Source organism: Anguilla rostrata, chromosome 17 (genome assembly GCF_018555375.3).
Source record: "Anguilla rostrata isolate EN2019 chromosome 17, ASM1855537v3, whole genome shotgun sequence".
Taxonomy (NCBI): domain Eukaryota; kingdom Metazoa; phylum Chordata; class Actinopteri; order Anguilliformes; family Anguillidae; genus Anguilla; species Anguilla rostrata.
In genome coordinates, this window is record NC_057949.1 from 10488415 (window position 1) to 10504070 (window position 15656).

General features: G+C 41.9%; 2 protein-coding genes and 1 non-coding gene across 3 annotated transcripts; all 3 read left to right on the forward strand.

The window, feature by feature from the left end:
- Positions 1-8692: 8692 nt before the first annotated feature.
- LOC135243034 (ras-related protein Rap-1b-like) lies at positions 8693-10807 on the forward strand. The gene has a single exon (XM_064314487.1). The coding sequence runs from the start codon at positions 8909-8911 to the stop codon at positions 9542-9544; it is 636 nt and encodes a 211-aa protein (XP_064170557.1). The 5' UTR covers positions 8693-8908; the 3' UTR covers positions 9545-10807.
- Positions 10808-11450: 643 nt separating this feature from the next.
- rps2 (ribosomal protein S2) lies at positions 11451-15191 on the forward strand. The gene is made up of 8 exons (XM_064314486.1): positions 11451-11513; positions 11893-12030; positions 12406-12495; positions 12706-12813; positions 13151-13324; positions 13651-13810; positions 14565-14656; positions 15064-15191. Exons 1-8 carry the CDS (start codon positions 11466-11468, stop codon positions 15142-15144), a joined length of 891 nt encoding a protein of 296 aa, XP_064170556.1. The 5' UTR covers positions 11451-11465; the 3' UTR covers positions 15145-15191.
- On the forward strand, positions 14353-14494 carry LOC135244290 (small nucleolar RNA SNORA64/SNORA10 family). The gene has a single exon (XR_010326949.1). It is a non-coding gene; the product is annotated as a small nucleolar RNA SNORA64/SNORA10 family (small nucleolar RNA).
- Positions 15192-15656: the final 465 nt, after the last annotated feature.

A 15656-nucleotide genomic window follows, 5' to 3' on the forward strand; every position in this document is an offset into this window, starting at 1 on the left:
GGCTGGACCGCAGCAGCGGGGCCAGCCCTACAAACGCGAATGTCTGCGACTGACTGACTGACTGACTGAGTGATGAAGTTACACTATTGGTCGGCTGAGTTATGAAGTTACACCACTGGTCGGCCGGATCACCTGTGTTAGGTCCAGCCATATAGTAGATTTTAACCTGGTCTTGTTTTAAAGACATTCAGTTATAAAAGTCATACCTGTGACATAAATGTTAATAAGCTCAACGCTTACCAAAGTAAAAACAGGGTGATGCTGATTCAATCTATTTCAACAATTCTACTATCAGACTGTATCGTTTGCCTTTTAAACATCCATATTTCTGGGTTGATGTATTTTGGAACAATTAAAATATCATGCTAAGGTGGGGTCTGCATTAATAATTTTTAAACACTGTTGTTGGGAATCTGTGCTTTTCACATCTAGAGATAGGATTGTGGGAATACTTCCCCCACCCAAGAGTTCTGCACTAATCCTGCCAGATAGTCATAGGATCATCTCGCACCAGCTCACTCATGATAAGGAAGATGGCTCACATGAGCAGAAGCCAACTTGGTGAGGAGTAATCATTTTTTAAATGCAGTTTGTTCATTGCCTGTAGCTCGAGATGGCTATCTGAGATCTTGACCCTGTTGCCATGCCAATCTTCTGCATCTTGGAGACACTGGTGACACCGAGAAGACAAGAGGAACCCCTTTTTCTGTTTCTCTGAGTAAGCATGGCAACATCAATGCTAGAAAGGTCATGCAAGGTAGATAAGATTCAATTCCAAATGAATCTATGTATAAGAAATGCTGTAATATCTGCATGGTGGGGCTTACTCTATAACCTGGGGTAGGCCAAGCCTATATACGAACTAACATGACAAAACGTATGAAGCACTCTAATAAGCATTGCACTGATTTGATGTGGTAGTTGCCAGTATATAAAAAAATAAAAGATTTAGGAAAAGGGGCCGTTTACTGACTGGTGTAAATGGGTCACTGTCATAAGTGCTTATCGTGCTCTTAGCAGTTTGCTTGAGCCCAGTATGTGACATCCATATTAACCCCCAGGGAGATTTCGTTTTTATGACCGGCCTCGTTAAAGTTATTAATCAGCAAATGCTTAATCGTCTTTGCCGCGGACGTTATCTCTGTTGCCAGGGGTTTGTGCCACTTGATGTTTCAAATTTGGGCTCAGATCGTGAGCCGCTGGTTGGAGAGTCAGAACTGTCCTTCTCATTTGTGCTGTAACTCCATGCCCACACAGACACCAGGCGCGAGGCTGATGGCAGTCTGGAGAATTTCAGCAAATAGCCTATAAAGCAAATGTGAAGCCCCGTTTAAGTTAAAAGTCGAGCTAAAATTACGGAAGCACTTTCTCGTTTTCAATATGGAGGTCGCCAGCTGCGACGAACGGTACAAGGTTCCAGTAGCCTACTGTGTTCGCGAACCTGACCAAGTCACTTGCGGTCACACATTGAGATAGATTAGGCTACCTGTAATTTGAATGTCCGGCAGTGTTGGAAAAGCCATACTAATCTCAATTGTCTTTAGAAAGCAATTCAAATCAACCTTTATTAAATCAGAAAAAAACTGCATGCATTATTTTATTAATAAATGAAGAAGATAAATCCCTCAAATATCATAAGGTAGGCATTATTAGTTATCCTGATTATTGATATGTTCACTTATACTGTATCGGCCTATGGCTAGTCTAGCATTAGCCTACGTAAAACTTGTAAAAGAGGGTATACTATATTCCGTATATGTCCAACTAAAAAAAATCCCCGACGGTTATTTCCCTCCTGGGCTCTCATTTGTAAATAATTTGGCTACTATCTTTTTCTACAGAACATACATTTTCATAAACCAAAGATCACATCAATACACAGAAAGAAATGAAGACATACTGTGTATGAATACAGGCTTGAACATAACCTTTTTCACACACTGAATAAAAATTATGAATAATGAAGTAGAGAAAGGAGCGTTACATGGGTACACAGCAAAAAAAGAAGGTGGCTGGTAGGTGCTCTTTGGTGCGGATGAAAGACATGAATCATAAAGCAAAACAGGAACCAAGGCACTCTGCCCATATAAAGTTTAAATGCCTTTATTGCATTGGCAGGTTAAAAATAGCAATAAAATACCCCTCTTCACATTTTCCTAAATATAGACCAGCATAAGAAGGGCTATAACACGCTCCCACAGTAGCCTACAGCTTTTTATTTGTCTAAAACACGGTCCTGGAAGATAAATATGTTTTTATTCAGAACCCACTCAGTCAATGACACAATGGATTATGTAGGGCACATATATATTGTAACCGTGAATTTAATTCAAACGTGTTAATTGCTTGATAGCATATCAGCTAGGATATCATTTCTGGATAATAAGGTCAACAGTTTGCTCCACACGTGTTCTTATCTGGCGCAGTAAACTATTCATTAATAAGCAAGATTAAAATATATCAGAACGTATCTTGTTAATTTCCAATGGTGCTGCATTCCAATTATTTTGTTGAGTACGACTAGCAAAGTGTTTCCTGCAGCAAACCAAGCCAATAGTTGTCACTTTAATGAAATTACATGGAAGTTGTGGACATGGATCAGGCACCTTACTAAAAACAGAAGCCACTTAAACAACTGAAAGATGACTTGATATGGACGACTTCCTGCCTTTAGCTGTAATTACACTCATGATAGGAACTCCAAATTTGCCGAAGGCTTTTTTTAAAGCCGTAGTTTCCTGTCTCTTCGCTGCTTCTGCGTGTATTTTCCCAGTGACTTCTACAACCCTGAACAACCATGTGCGTAGCCTTGAGGCCCGGGCACAGTCGTATAGGGGTTGATGTGCGAACTGATGTGCCCCTAAATGTTTATACTGGAGTGAACGACTTCATGGACACCGTACAATTCAGAACCATGGACAACACCTGGCAGCCTCCGGGTCGCTGAGTGACATTCAGTCCATTTGCACTCCTGCGCAACTCCTCTTTATAAACTCTCTTGCCTTCCATGACAAATGATCAGCGCAATCAATGAACAAATATACGCACCGCACACCACGTGGCGTATACATATTAAATACTGGAAAACCTCAATATCTACCCGTTGTCATGTGTTTATATTTTGTACTACTTCAAGCTGTTACTAGCTGTTCCATTACCAATGTTCTTTTGTTTCCTTTGTCTTTCCGTCATATGAACGGATGCGGTATTTCCTGCTGCGTGTTAGCCTTATTAGTTGCTCCAGATAAGAATCTGCCAAATAAATAATTTTAAAATGACAATAATATTTGACCACATATTTTTTTGTTTCCTGACAAACGAGACTCATAAATAACATTCTAAAAATATACATTCACGCTTCCTCAACTAAGCTTCTTCACAACATTTGCAACGTTTACAGAGCGTAAATCTGATCCCGGAACAGAACAAAGCAGAACCATGAAATATGAAGTAGCCTAAGGGTGGACATGATTATAAGGTGTCAGTGGGTGGCACCGCCAAGCACAAACACAGGCCCAGACTGTGGATTTTTCCAACGAAGATGAATGGAAAAGCTAACAGTTACCAGCAGCCTAGTACACTCTGGGACACTGGATCCTGGAGCATGTCAACAGTATGTTCAACAAGACAACTGATTCATCACCTGGGAACTCTCTTATGAACAGAGCTTTTGTGCTCATAAATGGTCAAATAAATATGAAAACATAAAAGAATATATGCTCATTTTCATACTGTAAAAATAAAATTGTGACAAAGCCTTTTATATTAATTGTTATGTTTGGAGATGTAGCAGGTATTATTCTATGTAAACAATTTATAGAATACCTTCAGAACGTTTTGACCTCCTTTGAACATGTCTTGATACACCTTAAAAATTTTATGCATTGCAATATTCACACATTTATGGTAAAATATATATATATATATTCAAGAACATATTTTACATAATTTCTCCCAATCTCTTCAGAATTGAGTTGAGTGACACTTCATTGGTGCATCCTCAGACAAGGTTGCGATAGGACTACACTGGAACAATTTTTGCAGCCTTCTAAAACCATGGTAAATGTATTTATTGAAAATTGGAATGTTACAGCACCTCCAGGCTGCAGAAAGTTGCAGCACGACACCAGAACAAGAACTGCAATTTTAATTGTTACACAATTTCCAGAGCGGGTGATTGGAGATAAGCACCTGCCCCCCACCTTGCAGAAAGGTTAACTGTCATTGTTTTACAACCCCTAACACTGCGAGAACAGTTATCAGCAGTGCACCCCCCCTCCCTCCTCCATCCATAATCTCTGCAGTTACTGCTGCTGCTTGGCTCAGCTTTTCCAACAGCGACTGACTTTATCAGTGTGGGCCCTAACCCAACAAAGGGTGGTTTATAACAGGAACAGGAGAAAATTGAGGATCTACTCGATGCGTAAACAGGTAACCCTCAGGGCGAGTTGTGCTTTTCCCATCCTGGCTCTGTGTGGCTTAGGCTCCTTCTGTCTCAGTCCCTTTGACCTTCAATCTTTAACCCCATACATGTTTGTTACATTTTTTAGGTAGAGATTTGGCGCAGTGAATGGAAGGGGTCGGGGCAGGTTTGAATCCCAGATGCCTGTAAACACTTAGCATATAATTTACAGATCAATTACGTGAGATCCAGGTAAAGAGCAAAAATGGTAACATTTTCAATGTAAAGAAAAAAAGCAAACATTTATACCTGATTATAGCGATACTCAAAGACACCGTGAGTGCCGATTCGGTGCAGGTATGCTAAATCTTCACTGTGAAGCTTTCCTACGGCAGGGTTTAACACCCATGGTAAAATTCCTTTTACATTACCAGATGCTGCTGTTGTACCGCGTAGAGCGGAAACCATTCCCTGTTTGCTCTCGTGAATACATCCGGCTCTGCAGACAGACAGTATGAAAAAAATAAAAATAATAATAGGTGAGCTCCATGAGTCACCCTGGGCAAACAAATCAATGCTGCCATGATGGGAAATGGACACAGACGATAAATGGGTGGCAGTTTGAGTTGTTGTGGAACCACAGATTACTGGAATAAATACTCAGTTAAACACAGTTGTGATGCCTAAGGCACACCTACAGTGGCTACCAATGGCTATCAAGAGTAATACCAATAGCTATCAAGAGTAATACCAATGGCTATCAAGAGTAATACCAATAGCTATCAAGAGTAATGTATCACTGTCTTTGCCTGGTAAGCAGTCTCTGGGTTCAGATGGTAAAAAGGCTTTATGCATAACATATGCGACATTATACCTTTTTAACAGTAAAACAGACCTGAACCAGGCGGAGATGCACATGTAGAGGAGTTCAGACACATGAGTTTTGCACATACACATGTTACAGGAAGTGACGTCAACCCTGGAGAACGAATGAGAGTGCGTGGTTAGTTCCCTTGGCTGTGCACCATGGTCTTTAGCTCAGCCGCTTAATGGACTGTACATGCTTTGAAAACCCCAAATGTGGTATCCACAAACATAATTACTGTCACTGGCAAGAGCTCAGAGAACTAATCATCTTTTAGTGAAGTGGACAAGCCCAGCAAATTATGCAATGACTAGAGGTCAGTGTAATGTAGGGATTAGGGATTGTAATTAAGGATGCAGGTTCTAACCCTGGCTGTGGTCATTTCCTTTCCAGCCTTTTTACCATTTCCCTCATTAAGCAAGAAAACGAACAACCACCAGTGTGTAGGACTCACCTGTGTGATGCATGCTGGTCATTTTACACCAGAACACATCAGTTTGAGACGGAGGGAATTATTAAGGCAATTAAATTTGGGGATACTTGGTTAAAAGGCTAAGAGAGCCAGTTTAGTCATTTCCCAGGACACAAGAGAATCGTACACTCTGTGCCATGGAATCTTTAATGACCACAGTGAGTCAGGACGTTGGTTTTATTTCTCATCCAGAAGACAGCACCTCCTACAGCACAGTATCCCTGTCACTGCACTAGGCATAGGGAGGCATAGGGATTTGTTTTGGGTCCAGAATAGGACTGGCCCACCAACACCACGTCCAACAGCAACTTACTTTTCAATGGTCTCCCATCCAAGTAAAAATCCAGCACATACTTTTGAGCCACTGTTTCATAGAATCAGGGCTTAGGGTGGCATAGCTGTTGGCTAAGGGCTTCTTCTAAGTGAATACATAAATAACCAGTGGTGACTCACAGGCTTGATGCATTATGCTCTGTGTCTCATCTTTTCATCTTTGCACAGGGCGTACTGACCCCACAAAGCTGCCTACACTTTTACAGGATGTGCTTCTTGCACCTTTTGCTACTGATCCGGGCTTAGAATCACAATGTATTAATACATACAGGGCAGGACTGAAAGTGGGGAAGCCGACCTAAGATCAGTTTCCAAGGGCAGAAAGTAGCCAGAGGGAGCTGCTAGGTAAGAATCACACAGAGCTAAGCTGCTTCTGTGAGCGGCCAATCAGCATCCTTCATGTGATGGCCCCCTCCCAAATCACTGTACACACTGCATGGGGTGGGCCTGGCAAGCCCCTTTCAAAGAGTCTTGGTTATACTGACATTTGAAATCCAAAACTTCCCCCGTCCCCAGCCACCACCCCCCCACCCCCACTCCCACTCCCACTCTACAAACCTTGCCATTATCAGCTCTTGTAAGTACGTGTGACATTTACACTGTACAAAGGCTGCCTGAATAGCATTAGCACTCACAGTGTGTAATTATCATTTCAATCTGTTCACCCTCCTTCACTCTCTTTACCTGCATCTTGTTTCTCTCCATGTGTCCCACTCTGCTGTGTCACAGGACAACATTTCAAATAACAAAGCAGAGCTCAACAGATATGGCCTGTAAACACTTACTATATAATTTACAGATCAATACAAAAGATCCAGGTAAAGAGTGAAAAAAGTAACATCTTCAAAGTAAAGAAAAAAGAAAACACATGTATCTGATTATAGTGATACTTAAGACACGGTGCATGCATGCTAAATCTTCACTGTGAAGCTTCATTATAACAGGGTTCAACATCCATGTTATAATTCCTTTCACTTTTAATTAAAAAATATAAAAATCCACATCTATGTGTATGTATGCATGTGCATACATTTCTTTACAGATCTGACCTGAAGGATACAGTATTTTTTAATTTTTTTTAATTTTAGATTATACAAACAAATTTGGCAGCTTTGGATTCTTTTTTGAGGGAAAGAGATGCAGTTTTACATTCAAGGCCAGGACCCTGATGTACACTGTACATTTTCTGCATTAAAGTGTCCTGCCTAATAATATAGGGGAAAATACATTTGTATACCTCAGATTAGAGCTTGGACCAGCTCCAGCTGACTGACTTGGCCAAGCTGTCTGACTTTCTGCAAAAGGATCCCATGTCAACACAACTAATCAACATTTTATCCATCAGAGATAGAGCCGTTCAGCACACACTATTATTTCCACAACCCTATTGCATACAACTTTTTTATCAGAGTATCAATAAAGTTTTGTCAAAAAAATAATTCTATGGGTGAAATTTATGAGACAAGCTGCTTTCTAAACAGGTAATGTTCTTCATCAACAGAGGCAATCTGGCGAAATCTATTCATCCTAAAAGATGATTACTGTGTTTCAGTATTTTATTAGTTCTACTTATTCAGGGCGACTCAGATAACATTTATATATTACAACATATATTCAGTCATATATTTAGTATTACTGGTTAAGTGTATTGCAGCACTGGATAACAAACAAGCAGCCTTCTAAACCATTTTCCCTAACAGTGAGTCTCATTAGGCTACCCAAACACACATTTTAATAACTCTTAATCAGCTTTTGCAGCCGTGATCAAACGAACAGTCGGTTATTCTGCATGCAAGTCGTGGCTCTTCAGTAACCTTAGCTCTCCAGGGTGCTGACTCACCGCCGTGGGGTCCAGCTGAAAAGCTTGTCTTTTGTCCTCTGCTCTGTACACCCACGTACCACTATTATGACGATTTACATCTAGCTTAAGCCCAGATGAAAAGATCCCGTTATTAAACGCGGAAATTGTTCGTTTCCGACTGATATAGCATTTCAAGAAGTGATAATAATATGGGGAATTTATTTTGTTCGGCTCTTTGCACCTTTCACCTATTTGGATGGGCATGTGTTCAGGTTAAACAACTAAGAAAGTAGCCTACACTATTGATAATTTCTTTCTTTTTTTTTGATCTTACCATCTGAAAGCGTAATTTATCGGTGTCATTACGCTACCAAAGACGCGCGTTCTGAACTGTGGTTCAGAAGACCAGCGTGTCAAGACCCGTTATGTGGTCCAGACCTCTTGGAATACTTACAATCATCGTCGACGCTTCCCTTGTGGTCAAAAGGGGTGGTTATATGGAAAACTCCAACTTGAGTCTAACCATTGGAAAAAAGCGTGACGCTCATGTCCGACCAATCTGTGTAAACTACTAGATAAGGTGTATATCTTGATAATACACAAAACAATCCTAGTAATGTTTTATGATAAAACATTAACTTGCTTGTGGAACAACATAGTTCTGAGACTTCCCAGCTGAATTGGCTATCCCCCTCCTCCCCAAAAATACGGATCTGTGCCACTCACGACGGCAGAGCCGCGATACAGTTAAGACACGCCCCTTTACATCATTGGTCAGTTTTAGACAGGTAGTGGACTTTCGGGAATAAATACCGATAATTTGACAAGTGAGCTATTGAGGACTAGCGAAACGACTTGGAGCGCGAACCGTCCGTGATTAAAACATATGATACAAACTACTGCAACAAGGTGCACTGGAATCGCCCACTCGTTTCTAAATTTTAAAGGGCTGAAAAAAGTTCGAAACAGGTAAACAGGAATTTTTCTTTTCATCTAGATTTCCCGATCTAAAAGCTAAACAACGCGCACGCAGAAATGTCTCTGGCCGTGAAGGAAAGGACTGTAGTCCGTCTTGTGTTCTTTGGTGCCGCGGGGGTTGGCAAGACAGCGCTGATTCAACGTTTTCTGCAGGACAGCTTTGACCACAAGTACAAGCCGACAGTTGAGGAGCTCCACAGTTTGGAATATGACATCGACGGCGCCAAGATCAGAATCGAGATCATGGACACTAGCGGTAGCTATTCTTTCCCGGCGATGAAGAAGCTGTGCATCCGCAACAGCGACGCGTTCGCCTTGGTCTACTCCATAGACAATTCCGAGTCGTTCGAGGAGGTGCAGAGGCTGCGCGAAGAAATACTGGATATAAAAGATAACGCGTTCGTCCCAATCACCGTGGTGGGCAACAAATTGGACCTTGAGAACCAGCGTCAGGTGCCCATCAAGGACAGCATGTGCACCGTGGAGACATACTGGAATGCTAGCTTCCTGGAGGCTTCGGCCAAAGGCAGCGTGAATGTGACTGAGGTGTTCAGAGCGCTCCTGCAACAGGTGAACCTGCTCAGCCGCTTGAGCCCCGCGCTGCGAAGGCGCAGAGAGACTATTCCTAAAGAAAACGTCAGGCTACCCAAGAAGCCGCCCATGAAGAAGGCCAATAGCTGCTCTATCTCCTAGAATTCGGAGCCACCAGCCATACGAGGAGATCCACGCGTGACTCGTTAGCACGAAACGCGAGGGGATTGCTGAAGCAGCTTAGGCTACAAACAGGAATGCAGAATCGAAGAACGCAGGCAGTATGTGCACTGGACTGCATGTCATCACAAAAAGCTGCTTGACAGGATTGATGCTTACCGGTTAGGGTAGAGGTTCTCAAACTCTCTTCTGGGACCCCCTTTGTGTATGAAGGTTTTAAACCTACCCAATCTTTTGATCAGTTAAGGTTGTTGACAACTGAAGTTTTAAGTGTTTCATCCTACTTCCTTTAACATAACGCCGGTCAGGATTGTTTGTCATTGTCCAAAAATTAATTAGTCTCAGTGACCAAGTTTCCACACTTTCAGTAGAACCCCACTAATTTCACCTTGCAGTCTAGAATGTAAATAAAAAGTTTCCAAAGGAATCATTTGGCATCTAGTACATTATAGACGATGAAAACATTACTTTCTGATAAAAAGTGACAAGAATGGCTGTTTATAAAATAGTGTGGCCTATAAGATGCCAAATCATCCTTCATTAAGTGTTAAACGCATCTACAATGAATAGAATGTTGCAATACAGGGGTTCCAGTCTTGGTTGGGAAGAAAACCAGCACACAGGGTCCCCAGGACTGAATTTGAGAATGCTTGGGTTAGGGCAGGGTTACTCAACTCCAGGTCCTGTCTGCAGGTTATTTTCTCCAACCATGCACTACAAATACTTGCAGACACTGGCTCACAGGCCCTGGAGCTGAGTAGCACTGGGTTAGGGTTACATATGACAAGGCAACAAAAGCGCTCTTTTTAATTTCAACTCCAAAAAGTGTGCTTTCTGGATAATGTTAAATGGTAGAGGTTTTCATTTTATTAATATGTAATTTTTTAAGTTTATCCATTTTTAACCACACACTCAGTGGCTTTATTATTTAGTTGTTTGGTTGTTGTTGTTGTTGTTGTTGTTGTTATTGTTATTATTATTATTTGTTTTGTGAGGCTGCTATGGTGATTGATGACAGAAAGGAAAGACAGATGAATTGCTTTGCTGAACATAAGTAGAGTGAGGCTCCATAAACTCCCTGTCAGTTACTGTCATCATGAACCAGTCAAAATATAAATTTTGTATTCCATGGAAAAGCATAGGTTTCACAGTGAGCCTTCAAAGTGAAATGTGTTTTTGGTTTCTTGAAGCTAAACTGGTATGATCAGAAAATAAAGATTTAGATTGATAAATAATCCCACAGTACCACTGTTTCAGTCCATTTGTTGAACAGCCTGTAACTTTTTATTTTAAACACTCAAATATGAACTGTTATTTTGAAAATTATTTTTGTTTTGTTTATCGGACTTTTTTGTTGTTGTTGCATATTTCAGTTCACAACATAATACAGGTTTCACAATGAGCTATACTGTGTAAAACAAACTACAAGAACAAAGTTCAATACTGCTCATTTACAAATGTATTTGATCAATTAAACATACATTTTCTGATATTAAGTATTTGTGTGTTTTATATTTTCAGGAGTACTAGTGTGCTCTGGATTAAGATGGGACGTGGTTGAAATATGACATCACAGTCGACTTGTACCAAAGCTACAGTTCGAGCATTAACTAAAATACTCTTTCAATGACATGTAAAATCTCAAATTAGCGAAGATCACCTGTTGAAAATTAGTCAAGGGAATCTAAAAATTCACAGTGTGCAGCACTTCTTTATTTATTTTAAATTGAGCACAAACATACATGACTTATTTCAATATCTTTAAAGTCGCTTACAATAAAAATAAACCAAAGGTTAAAAAAATATACAGAAAAAAACCCGTACGATCTTTACTTATTTCTGAGATTATATTTTTGTGTAGTGACGTCAGCGCAAAAATGTCGCGAGGTTTCTCTCCGTATATATGGTAGCGGAAGCTAGCCCTCTTCCTTCTTCCTGTTCTAATCATCACGTAAGTAAGATTGTGCTTGTGGGATCAGTGAAGGGATCGGTCAAATATCCATTAAAAATATTTACCATCGTTCAGTTTTACATGTTTCCCATATACATTTATTGTAAGTTAGATTGGCTTTAGCAGCTTTGTCACTGTATTGATTGAATTTATAAGTGGAAAAAGTCACGGTGTGTGGCCTAAGTGCCTGACTAGCTACGATGCCACGATTCTCTTCACGTCTACTCTAGCGGACTAAGATTAATTCCATCCTTAGAGAATATCCGTTGAATCGTATGCATTTAACGAATTACATTCCAACCGGTCCATTGCTAGCTCGGTAACATTATATGAGATATTGAATGGTACAGACCGTCTAAGCCTTTAATTGTTTCCGCAGCAAATGGCGGACGACGCCGGTGGTAGAGGAGGTTTTCGCGGAGGTTTCGGCGCTGGCGGCCGTGGACGCGGTCGCGGCCGTGGCAGGGGACGCGGGAGAGGTCGTGGGGCCAGGGGAGGCAAGTCCGATGACAAGGAGGTAAGGAACCGGCACTACGATTCTTGTCCGATTTTCATGTACCGTCATTCCTTTTTGACCACCTTGTGGAACCTTTGTTAAAATAATTCATAGCCATTTTGTCAACGTGATTTTCCTTCTGCCACAGTTAAACTTACGTAAAATATGTATTCGTTATTGGTCAGTTTAAGGGTTTTTTGCGGATTTTTAAGTACATGCTGTCATTATTTAAAGCCCTTGTGTATTTGAGTTGAAAATTTCTTCCAAGTGACATTTCTTTTGGGTCGGTAATCACGTGGCATCCCCATCAAAATCCTCATTTTAAATATTGTTTTTCTTTAGTGCTTTATTGCATTGGTGACAGAAGTGTTCACTTTCTCTGAAATGCTTTTTCAGTGGGTGCCAGTGACCAAGCTGGGCCGCCTAGTCAAGGACATGAAGATCAAGTCCCTGGAGGAGATCTACCTGTACTCTCTCCCCATCAAGGTGTGTGCAAGTCCTAAGTAGATTGCATACAAAATGTAATCAGTCACACTGATTAAGTGTCCATTAAATGGGATGTACATATGTGCATATAATTGTATTCTATTTGAATGTGAGTCGTCTCGCCTTCGGATTGCCAACTGTAGCAGTACTTTGGTTGGAACTGACTTTGACAAGCCATACAATGTGCCAACTCAATTTCTCTGTTCACAGGAGTCTGAGATCATTGACTTCTTCCTGGGGTCCTCTCTGAAGGATGAGGTGCTGAAGATTATGCCTGTCCAGAAACAGACCAGGGCTGGACAGAGAACCAGGTTCAAGGTGGGGGCCCCCCCTTTTTTGAGTGAGATTGGAGATTCCAGCTGTCTTGAGCATCTCCAATCTCATAAAAAAAAAAGAAACCTAATGTGTCCTGGGTGCAAATTGATAAATGATGAGATGCAAAATAGTTTGCTTTGAATGGTGGATGATGGAATGCCACAGAGGATCGAGACTGCTGTATTTTGATTTGCTGGTGGGGGATTCTGCTATTCCATAAAGAATATCCTTGAATTTCTAAAGTAAATGTTTAGTTGTGTGATGGTGTAGTATGTTAAAAAGAAAGCACCTTGAATTCTGATATGCTGTCGTACAATGACTTATTTTTTTTTGGATTTAGGCCTTTGTTGCCATTGGTGACTACAACGGTCACGTGGGCCTGGGTGTGAAGTGCTCCAAGGAGGTGGCGACCGCTATCCGTGGTGCCATCATCCTGGCCAAGCTTTCCATCGTCCCTGTCCGCCGTGGTTACTGGGGCAACAAGATCGGCAAGCCCCACACTGTGCCCTGCAAGGTGATTGGCCCACTGCTCCCATTGCTGATACATCCCTGCTGAATCAGGAGCCAGCAGATCTGTCTAGCTCACACTCTCAGCTTACAGCTTGAAAAAACTTTTCTGAAAGACCGGCTTGATGGAACCCCTGGGGGATGTTGGTTCTATCGAGCACTCACAAATATCCCCCTTAAACCCTAGAGTCATTGGAATGTATTGTTTGAACTGATCTTTCCATATTGTTTCCCTCTCATTGAATGAAAAGACTATAACTGGGCAGTGGCTGAACAAAGCTCTAGAGTTGGGTTATTCCCCCCCATACTGACGGTCCTGTTCTGTCCAACCAGGTGACAGGTCGCTGCGGTTCGGTCCTGGTGCGTCTGATCCCGGCGCCCCGCGGTACCGGCATCGTCTCAGCTCCCGTGCCCAAGAAGCTGCTGATGATGGCGGGAATCGACGACTGCTACACCTCTGCTCGCGGCTGCACGGCCACACTCGGCAACTTCGGTGAGCTTCGTCCCCGTCCGCCGGCGTGCCGGGGAGGAACTGGACAGGGCTGACTGTTTTATGAATGAGTCAATTTAGTGCCCTTCATGGAGCTCAAGGTGTTTTATAGCGGGAGTACAACCTATTTTATTAGAGCAATATACGGTTTGTAGCAGTTGGGGTATCTAGTGGAGTTATAGCCCTTTGCTTAGACCAGGGGGCTGAAATCCTAGTCCAGGAGGGCCACATGATCTGCTGGATTTGTTAGCTGTAAGCTGATCCGTTAAGGCTGATTAATTTGCTTTGACTTTTCTTGGGTCTAACATGACCACCTGATGGTCAGAATGCTATCCCACTATTGAAGGAACAGTGTGTGGGAGTTTTGAGGTAAAAATAAAAACCAACAGACCCTGTGGCTCTCCAGTACCTGCTTTAACAGGCATTTTTGTAAGTGTAGTCGGACTGTAGTAAGATGATTGAATGCTCAAATGTGAGTTTGGAGTTTTTCATTCTATTCTACCTGAGTAGACTTCTGAGTGGGTGATGTGTAACATTGAAGTCGCATTCTCTCAGCTCTGCTCAACTGTACCTGTCCTGTGGTATGGTTGTCGTCAATGGAGAGAGAAAGTATACTGAACACAGCAATGCACGGCAGGAGTGTACCCCCCAGTGGTCTTCCTGTTCCCTTACCAGTGTTCAACATGACATCCTTTAGTTAGCGTGTGTGTGTCTGAGGCTCTGGTCTGGAGAGTAACCATGTCTGTCCCATTTACAGCCAAAGCCACCTTTGATGCCATCTCAAAGACCTACAGTTACCTGACCCCTGACCTCTGGAAGGAGACTGTGTTCACCAAGTCTCCATACCAGGTATGTTTTTAAATCCTTTACCACAACGGTCAAGATCAGTTCATGTGTTGAAATTTTTCAGGTGTTAACTGCTAGTGTTTGTGTGCAAGGAGTTGAGTGAAGAATTTTAGGGTGGCAAGTGCAGTTTGAGGTAAATCTAGTGATGACAGACTGGGTGATGAGCACACAACTGGTGTTGCAATCTGCTACTTTCCATTAATTAGATTTGTCAAACCCTATTTATGGAGAGCAGTCTCAATTCCTATTAGCTGGTGACTGACTAAATTACCTCACCCATGTCAGGGTCATTGCTAGATTACTGTAATTGGGCAAAGTAGCCCAGGTATGAAGGGATGTGAGCCAAAATGGCTGCCTCGCCTCTAAGTGGTCAAATGTGAATGTCTTTTTTCCCTCCTCTTTCCCTGCAGGAGTTCACTGACCACCTGGCCAAGACTCACACCAGAGTGTCCATGCAGAGGGCCCAGGCTGCAGTGCCAGCCACTTCGTAGATTCTTTTTTCTACACAAAAGGGTTGAATAAAACTTTGAAACTTCAATGTTATAGTTTGTTTGTTTTTTTTAACTGGGCCCCAGGGGCAGAGACTGAGTAGATGGGGAATGGTGGCAGTTTAATATCCACTGCCACAGAAAGGGAGCGTATAGGTCAATGCAAGGTATGTATGCAAGTCTATATATATATATATAGGTGTGCATAGATACTTTCAACCAAGTCTGTTTCAACTGATTACCACAACATTTACCAAAATATTGAGATTATTCACATTTCACTAACATGCAAGCTTGGCAAGGGTTGGTTTTATAGAAAACCCATTCTACTGCCAATGTTAGTCTATGCAGATTGCATGGCTGTATGCTTGATTTTATGCACCCGTTAGCAATGAAGTAGCCAAACGCACTAATTAGAAGGGGTGTCCACATTCACTACGTGGCCATAAGTATCTCAATTAGTGTCTCTCACAAATCTCCACAGAGGTGAGAGAAGCAGTGGGTACAGCATAATT